This window comes from Rhinopithecus roxellana, chromosome 6, assembly GCF_007565055.1.
Source record: "Rhinopithecus roxellana isolate Shanxi Qingling chromosome 6, ASM756505v1, whole genome shotgun sequence".
In the NCBI taxonomy this organism is placed as follows: Eukaryota; Metazoa; Chordata; class Mammalia; order Primates; family Cercopithecidae; genus Rhinopithecus; species Rhinopithecus roxellana.
Genome location: NC_044554.1, coordinates 76029140 through 76043932, shown reverse-complemented (window position 1 = coordinate 76043932; position 14793 = coordinate 76029140). Strand labels below are relative to the sequence as shown.

General features: G+C 41.0%; 1 protein-coding gene across 1 annotated transcript in view; it reads right to left on the bottom strand.

The window, feature by feature from the left end:
- DNAH11 (dynein axonemal heavy chain 11) overlaps window positions 1–14793 on the bottom strand; it is a 417881-nt gene that overhangs the window by 19725 nt on the left and 383363 nt on the right. The window contains exons 71-75 of the mRNA XM_030932862.1: window positions 14109–14302; window positions 12766–12914; window positions 11775–11902; window positions 7642–7869; window positions 606–797 (exon numbers count right to left, since the gene is read on the bottom strand). Of these exons, the coding sequence (XP_030788722.1) occupies window positions 606–797; window positions 7642–7869; window positions 11775–11902; window positions 12766–12914; window positions 14109–14302 (891 nt within the window). The remainder of the gene's footprint in view (window positions 1–605; window positions 798–7641; window positions 7870–11774; window positions 11903–12765; window positions 12915–14108; window positions 14303–14793) is intronic.

Genomic DNA, 14793 nt, shown 5'->3' with positions numbered 1-14793 from the left:
ATGTTCTTGATGAGGCATTCCCATTCCCATCTGTAAAACACATTTTAGCTACGAAATAAAATCATTCATCTACCTTTAACTTCAAATCAAGGGGAACATTACTGAGAAAGTCACAACAAGGTGGCATCCTTAATACATAATAATGACATATGCAGGAAATGCACCATTATTTATACATGTGACGTGCTGTAAATTGCTTCCATCATCAGAACTAATTGTAGTGATTATTAATGCAGTGTTATGAACTGTCAGAATTGCTGTATGTAATTACATTTGTGCAAATGCTTCATTACCTGCCTAATGAATCTGGCATATACGCACATGTAAACCACTGTTTTTGTTAACATAATGAAGGACATTTTTTTTTTTTTTTGGCACTAAGCTGCTGATGTAGAACTGGTTTGACCTATCTTAGGAAGTTCGAATATCCACTGCTGGAAAACCTTTGATCTGGTTTATTTTCATACTTGGCAGAAGATACATACATAGTGTTGGCTATTTCAATAATAGCTTCAAAAGAGAAATTATGGTTAATTTTGATAGTGCCCAAAGACTGACAGTTTTGTAAACTCCTTGGAAGAGGTTATTTGACCACCAGCACCTACTTTAGGGTTTGCCTCTAAGTAGTTGTAGAGGACATTGGCACAAATGGTGAGGTCTCCAGGATTAAAAGGATAGTTTCGGCTCCAGCCCTGGGGGCCAAACCTCAGTCTCCCAGCAACACAGGCATGGAAGTAGCAGAGAGAAAAGAGGATGCTTTTAAACTCCTGCTCCTTGGAGCATATTTCAAGTGTATCCTGGGAGAAAAGAGAAGAAATACTTGATTATTTATCCATCTGTATGGTTTCCAAGAGCAACGGTGTGAGTTTTCAATATCTTGTAAAGAACTTTGAGAGCAAGATACGACAGAGGTAACATGTAGTTTTCAGCATGGCTACTTATCCTATGAGAGCACAACAGGAGACGATTGGGCATTTGCCAGTCTGTTGGCCTAAGAGGAATACTTTTATTTTGCTTCAGTCATGCTTCTAAATGCTTCTAAGTTCACTAGAAAATGAGTCACTTCATTTTAACCATTTCATACTGCTTGACATCATTTTCCCCTGCAAAAGTTTCCTTGTAGAATCTGGATGACATAAAGCCATCATCTTGATTTCATCACTGTAGTAGAATGCTATTAGAGTTTGGAGAATGCTAGTTAACCACAGCTATCCATTCTTCCCTAGTTCCACTGCAGTAGAGATCGCCTGGGCACACGGACACCCATGACTGTTTCCCAGCCTCCCTTGAAGACATTTGTGTCATAAGACCAAATTTTTGCCAAAAGAATTTCAGCTGAAGTGTTGTGTATAACTTTCAGGTCATTTGCTGAAAATGAAATTGCTTGTGTTGTCACTCTTCCCTTTTTCCTGACCCCCTTTTTTTTTTTTTTGACATGGAGTCTTGCTCTGTCACCCAGGCTGGAGGGCAGCGGCACCATCTCAGCTCATTGCAACCTCTGCCTCCTGGGTTCAAATAATTCTGCTCCTGAGTAGCTAGGATTACAGGTGCATGCCACCACACCCAGCTAATTTTTGTATTTTTAGTAGAGATGGGTTTTCACCACATTGGCCAGGCTGGTCTTGAACTCCTGTCCTCAGGTGATCCACCCTGCTTGGCCTCCCAAGGCGCTGGGATTATAGGCATGAGCCACGGGGCCCAGCGAACTCTTTTCTTTTCTATGGCTAGAAATGATGACGATTGGACAAGTCTGGAAACCTTGAGTCAGGTATGGCAGAGGCACCCATCAGTCTGGGCGTGTGAATGATCTCATGGAACAAAGCTGCCTAATATGTGAGAGAAAAAAAACTCCTATCTTGTTTGAATTCCTAGAGCTTTGATTCTCTTTCTTACAGCAGCTTAGCCTGTATCTTTAATAAAACCATCATGACACATTATTTCCTTCCAATGAACTAAAAGTAAAATTCATTGTTGGGATGGCTAGGTGACATACGGAAAATTGGGAAACACGTGTCTAGACCTGTGAGGTTGTTTTTATTTTTGGTTTTGCTTTTTTGAGACGGAGCCTTGCTCTGTCACCCAGCGCCCAGGCTGGAGTGCAGTGGCACTATCTCGGCTTACTGCAACCTCCGCCTTCCAGGTTCCAGTGATTCTTCTGCCTCAGCCTCCCAAGTAGCTGGGATTACAGGCATGTGCCACCATATCCAGCTAGTTTTTGTATATATTTTTAAATAGAGATGGGATTTCACCAAATTGGCCAGGGTGGTCTCAAACTCCTGACCTCATGATCCACCCACCTCGGCCTCCCGAAGTGCTGGGGTTACAGACGTGAGTCACTGCGCCCAGCCTAGACCTGTGAGATTGTTTTGAGAATGCAGATGGAAAGTGGAATCCTGGAATGCCACATTGATATGGTTAATGCTCAACAGCCGTAAAATTAAAAGGAGAAAAACATCTGTCCAATCTATGGCTTAAAAGTCATATTTCACCCATGTTCAGATTTGGCAGTTCTGTGAGGCAAGGAAAGGAAGTTGAGGACTACTCCTTCAATTGGCATTGAGCAACAGGGGAGGAAGAGGCCAAAATCTGCCCTTCCCTGCCTAGTCCTTTAAAATGGGCAAACTATAGCCAGTTCACATTTGAAATGGATCTGACAACTTGGGCCATACATGAAGTATAAATAGAACCAGTGAGTAGGAGTTCAGACTAGTCTTCCAGAGGACTTGTGGTACTAAACCAAGACCAGATTTGTTCTGTGTAGGCCAGGACCAGAGAGCTTAGTTTCTTTAGACAGTGCTTTTAGCAGAATCCAGGGCTTCTACCAAATATGGTTCTAGAATTGGCCAGGAAGCATGTAGTGCAGATCCAATTAAATCACTAGGTCACTCTAAATCATTAGGCCATTTTTAGGTCATTTATGGGGCTTGGAAATATACAATCATTAAAAAATAACTTTTCCACAAATAAAGGGCAAGCTTGTGAAGGCAGAAAAGAGAAATTGTATAACTGGAATTAACCTTGAAGGGTATAAAAGAATATTAGTTTTAAATGTAAGAAAAATCTAGGAGATCCATATAAGTGTCAAAATTTCACTTTGGAATTATGATCTAACAAATCACTTAATACCTTTCTAAATTACAGGTAGTCCACATAAAACCCAAGGCACTACAATAATTAAGCACATCACTTCAATCTTTATTTTATATAACTGACTTGGCTTTATCCTCAGTGTTAAAAGAAACAAGTCAATCCATTTCATTGTGCTCTGATAACATAAACGATGTAGGAAGAAAATATGAATCAGGCTTTCTGAAGAAAAGGTATGAGTCTACCTACCAATCCACATTTCAGGCCAGTGGTATTTTTGCAAACCAAGTGATAAGTAAATTAATATTTTATAAATACAGACTGCATTGTGAACAGAGAACACGCATCTGCATACACATAATAGTGCTATTTGTACACAATCACCAATTTTATATGCACAATGATCAATTACTTGTTTTTGCCTGCAAATTTTACAGAAACAGAAATCTATATTCTTACTCTAAAAAATATAGTTATCTGGGTGTGAAGGGAGCCAAAAGAGTACTCCTTTATGACATCTTCCTCAAGAAGCTCTTTAGCTGAAAGGTGTAGGTAGATGGCATCCGACAAGAAATGGTTCTTTATGCCTTGGTCACTTAATTAAATTTACAAAAATATTATGCAATGCTAGGGATAATAAAGCACTAGTATTAAACAAACTGTTCATTTTGAATACACACGCCAAAATTTGGAGGTAAATTCTAGTTTGAGAGGAAAGATTAAAAATATGGATTTAAAAATCAGCCAGGCATAGTGGCATATGCCTGTAGTACCAGCTACTCAGGAGGCTGAGGTAGGAGGATTACTTGAGCCCGGGAGTTCAAGGCTGCAGTGAGCTGTAAGTGTGCCACTGCGCCTCAGCCTGGGTGACGGAGCAAAAAAGAAAAAGAAAAAAAAAGGATTTAATTAGATTTGAAAAATATCCTAGCAGTACAGTTGACTTGTATAAACCTCTTGGATATTTTACTCCACTGTGAGGGACACCCAGGCAACAAGAACAACTGATCCTCATTTACCTAACCCATATGGGTAACAAGAGATATAGCATTCATCACTCTATCCATAGACAGGCTTTAACAAGATTGGACCACAGCAGCAACACAGAAGACCCAGGATAATACAAGGAGATGTGGGAAAGGACATCTGGGATGGAGACTGCTGATTGCCTTCCTTAAAAAGTCTTCTTGCTAATTTTTAGCTGGGCATATGGTTGCTTAAGATAAATTCACTTTTCCTAGCCTCTCTTGCAGCTAGGTAATGCAATGTGACTAAGTTTGACCAATGAGATGAAAGGAGAATTTCTGTATGCTAACTTGTAGGAAGCACTTGCACACCAACGCAAACACAGTATTTTTTCTTTTGTCATCTTCTTTGTTTCTTCTTTCTTCCTCCTGTCAGGAATGTGGATATGGGGGCTAAAACTCCTGCAGTCACCTGGGACCATGACAACCCCATTCTAGAAATGGTGAACCATAAAGAGCCAGACTGGGCCGGGCGCGGTGGCTCAAGCCTGTAATCCCAGCACTTTGGGAGGCCGAGACGGGCGGATCACAAGGTGAGGAGATCGAGACCATCCTGGCTAACACGGTGAAACCCCGTCTCTACTAAAAAATACAAAAAAATTAGCCAGGCGAGGTGGTGGGCGCCTGTAGTCCCAGCTACTCAGGAGGCTGAGGCAGGAGAATGGCGTGAACCCGGGAGGCGGAGCTTGCAGTGAGCTGAGATCCGGCCACAGCACTCCAGCCTGGGCGGCAGAGCGAGACTCCGTCTCAAAAAAAAAAAAAAAAAAAAAAAAGAGCCAGACTGATGACAATTTGTGGTAACACATGAGTTCTGAATGGACTATCTGTAAAACTGTCGTGTGGCAGAACTACTTTTTGGCCTTGTGTATAAGCCACTGTTATTTTATAAGAACTTCTTTCAAAAGTAGCCAACCCAACATTCTAACTGATAAAAGGGTAATGGGAACTCATTCACAGAGAGCCAGGGAGCACAGGCTAAATCCCTTGAATTATATAATCTGATTAAAAACTGCATTTTGTTTTCTAACATACTGACAGGTCAGCATTCATAAAAGACTCTACCATTTTAGATTTCCTGCAGAATTTTTATTTTGTTGGTTGGTTCTGGCTAAAATAGGTTTGATGAGAAGATTATTTAGTGAATCACTTTGGTTATCTTTGCTTTTGCTACTTATTAAGTTCACTCATAATATTTCAGAGGATCCTCTCCACTAAATAAGAAATATTCTTCCTTCAAGTTCCTAAAAGTCTTTTCAATAAATGTAACCTTCAATTAATAAAAGTGGCTTTCCAGATAGCAGTCAAAAGAACTGACAAGTTCATGAAAAGACTAGAACAGGAGTTCTTAACTAGGGAATTCATGCATAGGCTTTGGGGGAATCTGTGAATCTTCATCATTATATGCAACATATTTTTAACAGTTATTATTTATTATTTTTTGAGACACTGTCCCGCTCTGTTGCCCAGGCTGAAGCACAGTGGTGTGATCATAGCTCACTGCAGCCTCGAACTCCTGGGCTCAAGTGATCCTCCTCTCAGCCTCCTAAAGTGCTGGGATTGTAGGCGTGAGGCACTGTGTCTGGCCCAATATGCAGTACATCTTCGAATGTGTATTTCCCTGGGGAGAGTGTCTATAGTTTTATGAGATTCTCAACGTGATCTTTACCAAAAAAACAAAACAAATGAACAAAAAAGCTGAAAGATAATTGGGCTGAAGCGTATTTGTTCATGAAATGTTCACTTTCATGAATAAAGATAATTATTTCAGGGAGTAGAGAAGTCCTATTTAAATAAATCAAATTCCTCTTTGTACTTACTTTGGGGAATAACTTGAAAATGTCATAAATAGCCAGAAATTATAAATTAAGGGATGATTAAAAACATATATGTCTGTCATAGTGGATTACATAAGGCATATTGCAAATATTTAATAGTTTCAAAAAGATTTTTTGAGTCCTACTATTTACACAATCTTCTGTCTATATATAGGATACAAATTACTCAATTATTTAATGAAGTAATTAACTGCATTCTTCAACACTGTATTCTTCGGTAGTCAATTATCATAATTCCTTCATAATGTTGGTTTAGGTATTGACCCAAAAACTACCAGAAACGAAGTTAAGGATGTTGACATGCTTCACAGAAAACGACATTTCTAGGAGGGGGTTGAATATTTATCACCAAATCATATGTATTTCCTCTTCAGAGTTCATTCTACTCTCCTAACAAGAATGCGATTTATCAAGGATTTCCAAAAAATTCGAGGAAGGAAGGAAGATCTCAGAGCAATAGCAAGAACGGAAACTGAAAGACTTGATAATGATATTGATAAATAGGATAGTTTGGGTAAAAAGAGTAATGGTAATAAAGGTGTCATTAATTTATATATGTATTCGGCCAGGTGTGGTGGCTCACACCTGTAATTCCAGCACTTTGGGAAGCCAAGGTGAGCAGATCACCTGAGGTCAGGAGTTCGAGATCAGCTTGGCTAACACGATGAAACCCTGTCTCTACTAAAAATACAAAAGTTAGCCAGGCATGGTGGTGGGCGCCTGTAATCCCAGCTACCCGGGAGGCTGAGGCAGGAGAATCACTTCAACCTGGGAGGCTGAGGTTGCAGTGAGCCAAGATTGTGCCATTGCACTCCAGCCTGGGCACAAGAGCAAAACTCTGTCTCAAAACATACATACATACATACATACATACATACATACATGAATTTTTTTGTCTTATCTTGGAAAAACATGAAAATATAAATAAGGTGTCATAGATATAACCTAGAAAGAGGGCTTTAAATTTACTCATATCAAACGAGGGCTAAAACATTACACTGAAACTTTTACCATGTCATTACTGTCGCCATGATCAACAATAACAACAATGACTTCTCCTCTTTCTGTGGTCAGAGATACTAGTCTGCCACATTTGTTTTCAAGAAGCAAGTTCCAGCCGGGCGTGGTGGCTCGTGTCTGCAATCCCAGCACTTTGGGAGGCCGAACGAAGCAGGTGAATCACCTGAGGTCAAGAGTTCAAGACCAGTCTGGCCAACATGGTGAAACCCCATCTCTACTAAAAACACAAAAATTAGCTGGGTGTGGTGGTGTGCACCTGTCATCACAGCTACTCAGGAGGCTGAGGCAGGAGACATGCTTGAACCTGGGAGGCGGAAGTTGCAGTGAGCCAAGATCATGCCACTGCACTCCAGCCTGGGCGACAAAGTGAGACCCTGTCTCAAAAAAAAAAAAAAAAAAAAGCAAGTTCCTTAAGAAGTTACCTAGTTTGCTTTCCCTACACAGTAGCTGAAGTTTTCTGAGTGTTAGGGTGAAACTTAAATATATTTACTGGTCATTAGAATAGGAAATGATGGGGCAATTCTTTCAAGAGATTAAAACACACCCACCCCAACCCCTCCACACGCGAACACTGAGAACTTGTTTCATCCCTCTCGATGACATGCCTGGGTTGATGCTGGGCCCACAGTGAGAAGACTCTGACTTCACTGTCTGCCTAGTATGCTTCACTTTCTTACCTGATCAAAGTTGTAGAGGGCGGCATGCAAATTGGCCAGCATCCCTGTGGGAGGTTCATTAGTGATCTTAATGGAATTTTCCAGGAGTCCTTGAGGGATGATATGCTCATCTGGTGTAGGTGCTGACTCAGCACTCATGAAAACCCTGTAATCTCTGTGGCTTCCTTGACTGAATCTTTCAAGGAGCTTCTCCAAGGTTCCTAGCCACTTGGCTACCAGATGAACATTCTGAAAGATAGTATGGTGTGTAATTCCTGTGAAGGTGAGGCATATTACTTGCATTATAAGATTACATTTTCCTATATATAATTGCACTGAAAACTCAGAGAACCATGATTCAATATTTCCTTTATCAATACATCACAAAAAGAAAAAAAAAAAGCCAAAAGGAAATTGAACCTTGAACATATTAAATGTTGCCAATCAACACAGATGATCTTTGTAACCCAAAATCTCCATACAATACACATACCTACTTCAAACACCCACCAGTCACTTCTGAGATGGAGTTGCCTAGTACTTTTCTTTGTTATGGTTCAAATCCAATTACTGAGATGTATCGGGGTTAGTTTGAGAAAATATGAAAACTAAAAGCCAGAAATGTGCCTGATCATCCACTTCATTGGTTTCTGATGGAAACCTCTTCTACTCAAACTTCTGCTCATAAGCATATGGACTCAAAAGGATACAAGGGAAGCAAGGCTAGCTGAAAGAAAGCAATCATTCATTGTTAAGATACTTTGTGTATTCCTAACAGATGATCTTCCTTAAATCCTAGGGCTGTCAGAAATCACACACAAAAAATTAAATGCCACCACCGTCATCATTCTTTGCTTTTCCATTTTATGATTCACATATTTGCTCCTGCAATACCAAACACCCACAGGGTATAGCTTGGTAGTTGGTGCTGGGAGGGAGGTATAAAGGCTGCACCTTACCCGCTCTCTGGCTTTGGAGAAGTCCTTGATATAGTAATTGAAACATCACACCCAGATATATATAATTATTTCCAACAAAGAAAAACATTTAAGATCACAACAGCCACAAAAATACACAGAATGAAGGCAAATGTGGAACAAAATAATAATGCAGGTATTCTTCTTTAAAATTTCTATTGCAGAAAGACCTAAGCCAACTCAGTCATTCACATTATTGGCTTTTATTCCCTTGGCAAATAATGAACATTGGTAGATGTGATGGGCTGAATTGTGTACCCTCAAATTCATATGTTGAAGTCTCAACCCCCAGCATCTCATAATGTGACTGTATTTGGAAATAGGGTCTTTACAGAGACGATTAAAGCTAAATGTGGTCCTTATGAAGGGTCTTAAACTAATATGACTGATGTCTTTACGAGAAGAAGGGATTAGGACTCAGAAACACAGAAGACACAAAAAGTTGGCCGTCTACTCTAGCACAGTAATACAGTAGGTAAGGGCTCTACGTTCCTTCCTTTACATGCTTGTTAACACGTTATAAGGAAAGAGTATTTCTCACTCCTAATTGTGCCAATCATAAAAGAAAACAAAAGAAACAATAATAAAACCTGCTTTGTAAACTCAATTATATCTTCATTCTCTGTCTTATGGGGTACAGCAGTACCTTACTTGAAAAGTTTACTTGAAACAAATGTAAAAATATTCAAGGCAGTGACTTTGGAGTTACTGAAGGGGACAGAAAAACCTCCAAGCGAGCCATCGTGGAGCACAGGCACACGTCGGAATCTAGCTTGGCAGCTCTTCTTGAGGGTACTGGCTTCGGGACTGGCTAGATTCTTATGCCTATTTTTCCAAGAACAGCAATGCTTGTTTAGACAATCTATATGTCTTGGAAACACATGAAAAATGGTCATTTTGCCCTTGAAAAATGGTTTTTAGTATGCTATGTTAATTTACAAACCTTCTGGTGTGCATATGAGATAAAGATAGTTTCCAGCCTGCTACTTTTATGATAGTTTTCTTTGGAACGTGGGCTTTTGATTAACTACTATCTAAACACCTTTAGAGGGCTCTATCTAATCATAATAATTGATCATATTGGGGCTTGGGGAAGAACTAATTAACATGTACATACATATCATATACCCATATTAATATAATTTAATGTAAATTATGAACAGTATAACAAGTTTCCATTATGTTTGTCTTCTCTTTCTTCAAAGTCCTGCTTCTCTTTTTCCTGCTGATCAAATGATACTAGAAACTTCTAGACACTGGGATGGCCTAAAGCCTGGTATAATCTCTCCTTACCAATTACTCTATGTGGGTACGGGGATGGAGAGTGAAGAGGTTTATACAGTTACATTCTTGGTTACCGGCTTAGCCCTAAGAACAAAAATCAAAGGTCTGAAACAAATATCCAAAAGTAGATCCTTGACAAAATAAGATCTTTTACATTTTTTTTTAATGTTAAAACTTACAACTCGCAATTTTAGGGACAACAAGTAACTCAGCATAGGTACAAAAGTAATGGAAACAGTTTATTTTGAATATGTTCTTTTGAGGATGACTATAGCCCTCCTAATGGTCTCTCCAGTCTGAGCCACTGGGAGCATGAAAACGCTCAAAGAGCTCTTTCCTTTCTGAGACAATCTTAAAATTTACCAAACTGTCTAAGCCTCAACTGTTTTCTCTGAAAAAGCCAACCCTCCTGTGTTTCTGATTCTGAGCCTCAGAAGGGGATGCACTACACTGCCCTCAAGTCCCCTTACAAAGGTCTCTATTAAGGCCTCATCAAAGCAGTGGGTATTGTCCCAGAAGGTTACATTCCTGCAATCATAAGCCTGCTTGGACTCTGGAAGCTTCTTTATGAACCCAGTTGCATTTCAAGCACAAATGCCAAAGGCACCGAGCCTGGATACTGGAGACACTAAGGGAGGCCAATGCTGTTATCTTGCATGAGGGTGGCTATTTTCAGGAATGTCACCTGTTGCCAAACAGATCTAGTCTCAAGTACTAGCTCTGCCATCCAACCAGGCGTGTGGCCTTGAGGCTCTCCAGCTACTAGGGTGCTCACTTTTCTCATCTTTATATGGAGAATGACGACTCCTACCCTTGGAGCTTTGTTGTAATGATTCGAGATAAGGTAGCCTGTGAATTGCCTACTGACGAGAAACTTTGCATGACTGAGCTGAAAACTAAACAGCCATTCCTAGACCTGCTGAGACAGCTAGCAGAGCTTGCTGTGGATGGAGTCAGCACATTTCTCAGGTGTCCCCTAATGCTGGCCTTTGCTCCACTGGTTCCTGTAATACTCAGCCAAGGGGGCCATCCCAGAGGACACTGGGGTGGGAGAACCATAGGTCTGTATGATGCTTGCCTGAGAAGGGATAAAGGAGTTTTCTACCCAAATTTCTTTAATTTATAATCAAAGGGAATGTTACACACTAGGTAGAGGCAGAGTTGGACTTGTATGAGATAATGATTAACGCAGGAGCCCCAGGTATTGGGGAGGGTCCCCAGAGAATCTCTGACCTGCCTATGCATTGGGAGAACGCAGTGGAGCCGTAGGAAATTGGCACCATTTGCAGCGAGGAGGAGCCTGGCCTCTACAGCTCCTGTGTGGTGGCCTGGTATTCAATCTGTGAGGTCGGGGTGTGTTAGCAGGATCCCCTCTCACTTTGCTGAGAGTATTTTTTTTTCTTTTTCACTCAATAAATTCCATTCCCCCTAACCTTCAATGTGTCTGTGTTCCTAGTCGTTTCTGGTTGCGTGACAAGAACCCGGTTTTAACTGAGCTAAGGAGCAAAATTCTGCAACAATAATATACATTAAAAAGAGTTCTGTCGACTCTAACGTCAACCCAGATACTATGATAACAGTGTTGGCAATCTAAACAAGCCTATTTGTTCTTAGGCAGTATTGAGTGTTCCAGATATCTCTAAGTGAAGGGAATGATGAAGCTCTTCCTAACAGTTTTAATTTTAAAGCACAGTGGCTAGACAGTCTCTCAGAAGATGACAGCCATCACTGTCCGCAGAGCCCCTCACCGTCTTTGCAGGCACCATGAACACTGACAGAACTGGTTGGACTCTGCAAATCGCCATGTTAATGGGGCATTCTGATGGGCTGGAGAGCTCTGCCCTGGCCCTCCTGTGCTTATGCCCAGTGTCTTCACTGAAACTTAATACTCACTTGGAGGATGACCCAGTGTCCTCCTTTGGAAGCTTTCTCCAGTGCCATTTCTGCCACCATCTCCTGACCTTGTCCTAAAGACACGTTGTGGAATTTTCCAGAGTCAATTGTAAAGCCAAGTCTTTTGCCTGTGGGAGAATATACCATGGTGAGAGGAAACATCTATGTAGGAGGGTAAGAGGAGCCTGGAATTCTGTGGTCTAATGCACATCTGTGGTCACCGCAGCCATCTTCTGGGTGACTGTCCTGAAGAATCCAAATGAAACTTCTGTTGTATCCACAAGCAGCATTTTGAGCTCTCCGTAGCTGCCTCATTGCAAGCATTAGAAAAGCCTGTGAAAGCCAGTTCCTTTGGTTTTATGATAATGAAGCTTTTGACATTTTGATAGATGGCAGGCATTGTTATGGAGCTTTATAAACTCTTGCAGGAGTAGCAAAGCATTTCTCTCATAAAAAGGAGCAACATGTGGTAGATATCATTCACATCATTTTTTTCAATGGATCTGTTCATTGGGTAAATGCACAAGCCTCTCACCTTGTGAGGCTGCATTTAAATTGAGCACAGTCAGGTCACAGCTATATTAACCTGGTATTCTTGGTGCAGGCCGTGGGGAATGGTAATCCAGAACACAAAGGCGACAGTGCCTTGTGCAATCAAATACACTTGCTCTAATGACCATTATTTAGTCACAGGGGGCACAAGATTACATGAGCATGGGGGAAAATTGCCCTCTGGCCCTCATATAGTCAAAAGGTGGAAAACAGTACAAAGGAAACTTGCATTATGCCAGCCAGAGGAATGTTCCATTTCAACATTTCTTCAGACTATGGTGTTATTAGCTTTACATTTTCCATACATCCAATCTTCAACAACAACAAAAAAGAAACTAAGACCACTGTGAACTGAAAGGAAGGGAAGGGGGTGGGAGGTGAAAGGGAGGGAGGGAGGGAGGGGAGAAAGGGCAGGCCAGTAAGCCTCCCTGCCACTCACCAAGAATCTCCAGGTCTTTAAGGGCATCTACCCCTGGAGACAGGATGAAGAATATGGGGGTGGCCGGGCTGCTTTCTTCGAATGCTTTAACTAAGTCCAATCTGGTCCTCTCTACATACTTTGCACCCAGTTTTTCCTCTACAAAATTTCTATAAAAAACAAGAATACAAAAAAACATGATCAGTGGTTTTGACCTTGAAGAGAGTCACCATTTGGATAAGCTTAAACCACACAGGCACAGGACAGAAGTAACCATGTTTATTATGTGGGATGTCTTGTTAGAATGACAATATGAATCCAACTAGATGTATGGGGTAAGTGTGTCAATGAAATCCCTCTCTTCCTTAGAAGCTCTGAAAATCAGAAGCCTACAATTCCATTTTGGGGGGCTACTGAGACCCCCCTCCAAGTGTCATCAGCTGTCTGCTATGGCTTTGTATCCCCCAAATCCCCTGCCAGATTCCCCCATTACTTATTAACAGTTCATTAGATTTGCCACAGTGCAATTTTCCAGCCTGCTGGGCTTCTCATGAATATACAAATGCTTTTTGGGGTGTTTCTAACACAGGGAGGCTCAATTAAGCAAGTACTTTCCAGCAGCATCAGATTTAGCAGAAAGTAAGTACTACTAAGCAGAATTAACTTGTAAAGTAGAGTTCAGCAGAGGCTTCTGCAAAGGGAAAATTGGCTGAACTAGACAAAGCAAAGGAAAAAACCTGAGGCACATGAATATTACTGAAGAAATACAATAGGGAAGGAAGTTGAGAACTCTTTCGTTGGTGAATTCAAATTAGAATAAGATTTGTATGAATTAAGCAGCACATTACCATTTAGAAGCCAAGAGGGCAAAGAAAAAGGACACTTAAACCAAGATGTAGACAAGGGTTTCTGCTTTGAAATTGCATTGGTTGTAAAGTCAGAGGGACTATGAATGATTTCATGAAAGGAATTCATTTTGGTTTGACATGCAAAATCTTCAGAGCCAAAATGCCATCACTGAATGAAAACGATGGAAATTACACTTGGATAATGCATGAATGCATGTTCCTGGCCTCTGAACTCTGCTGACACCCATTTCTCTTCCAGGAGTATTTCCATCAGTACCCTGTCTCCCCTCTACTGATTTCAGAATTAAGTTTTTCAGGAAGAATGTGCTGAGTCTGCCTAGCACATGGTTTAGTGTTTAGCAAATTTTAACAGTAGCAATGATTATAATATCAAAATCTCAGCAGAATCACTCCCCAACAATATGGATGGTAAACACTTCCACCAGATTCTCCAAACTCCTCAGACTACATTTCCTCTATGTTTACTTGCGTTTCCAAAAATGCTGACCACCCCACCTGAGAGCATATGTCATTCTGTCAGGACGCATTGCTCTCAGAATAATCAGCTTCTGTATTAAACTTTTCTTCTTCCATTCTTGAGGTAATTTTTCTTTTTCTGGACACTCGGATTCTACCCACTTCCTCCACTGCTTGGCAGATCCTTCCACATCTCGGTCTATGCCTCGAAATTCTTCCAAGAGGGCAATTGCCTGTAATATGATAGGGAAACAAGTAGGAATGGTGTGAACGATACTTTATAGTTTGAGATGAAGACTTGTGAATGTATCTAATCTTATGTAAAAAAACCGTGCTGGATAGTGTTCACTTTCCTCTCCAGATTTCCTAATTTTGCTTTTGTTTTTGTTTTTTGCTCTGCTGAGAGGGTGAGCGCAAAGGACACTTGAGCTAAGTTCCCTGGTTCCCTGACCTAGCTGGGTTTGGCCAACAAAAAGCAATGACAGGAGCCTGGAAGACTGGAGAAGAGAGGGGTGGGGGTACTTCTGTCAGAGGCGTTTGAACCAGAGCAACTCCATCTTGAATAGGAGTTGGGTAAATTGAGGCTGGGACCTGCTGGGCTGCATTCCTAGGAGGTTAAGGCATTCTAAGTCACAGGATGAGACAGGAAGTTGGCACAAGATACAGGTCATAAAGATAAAACAGCTTCAGTAAGGAAGCTGGCTAAAACCCAACAAAACCAAGA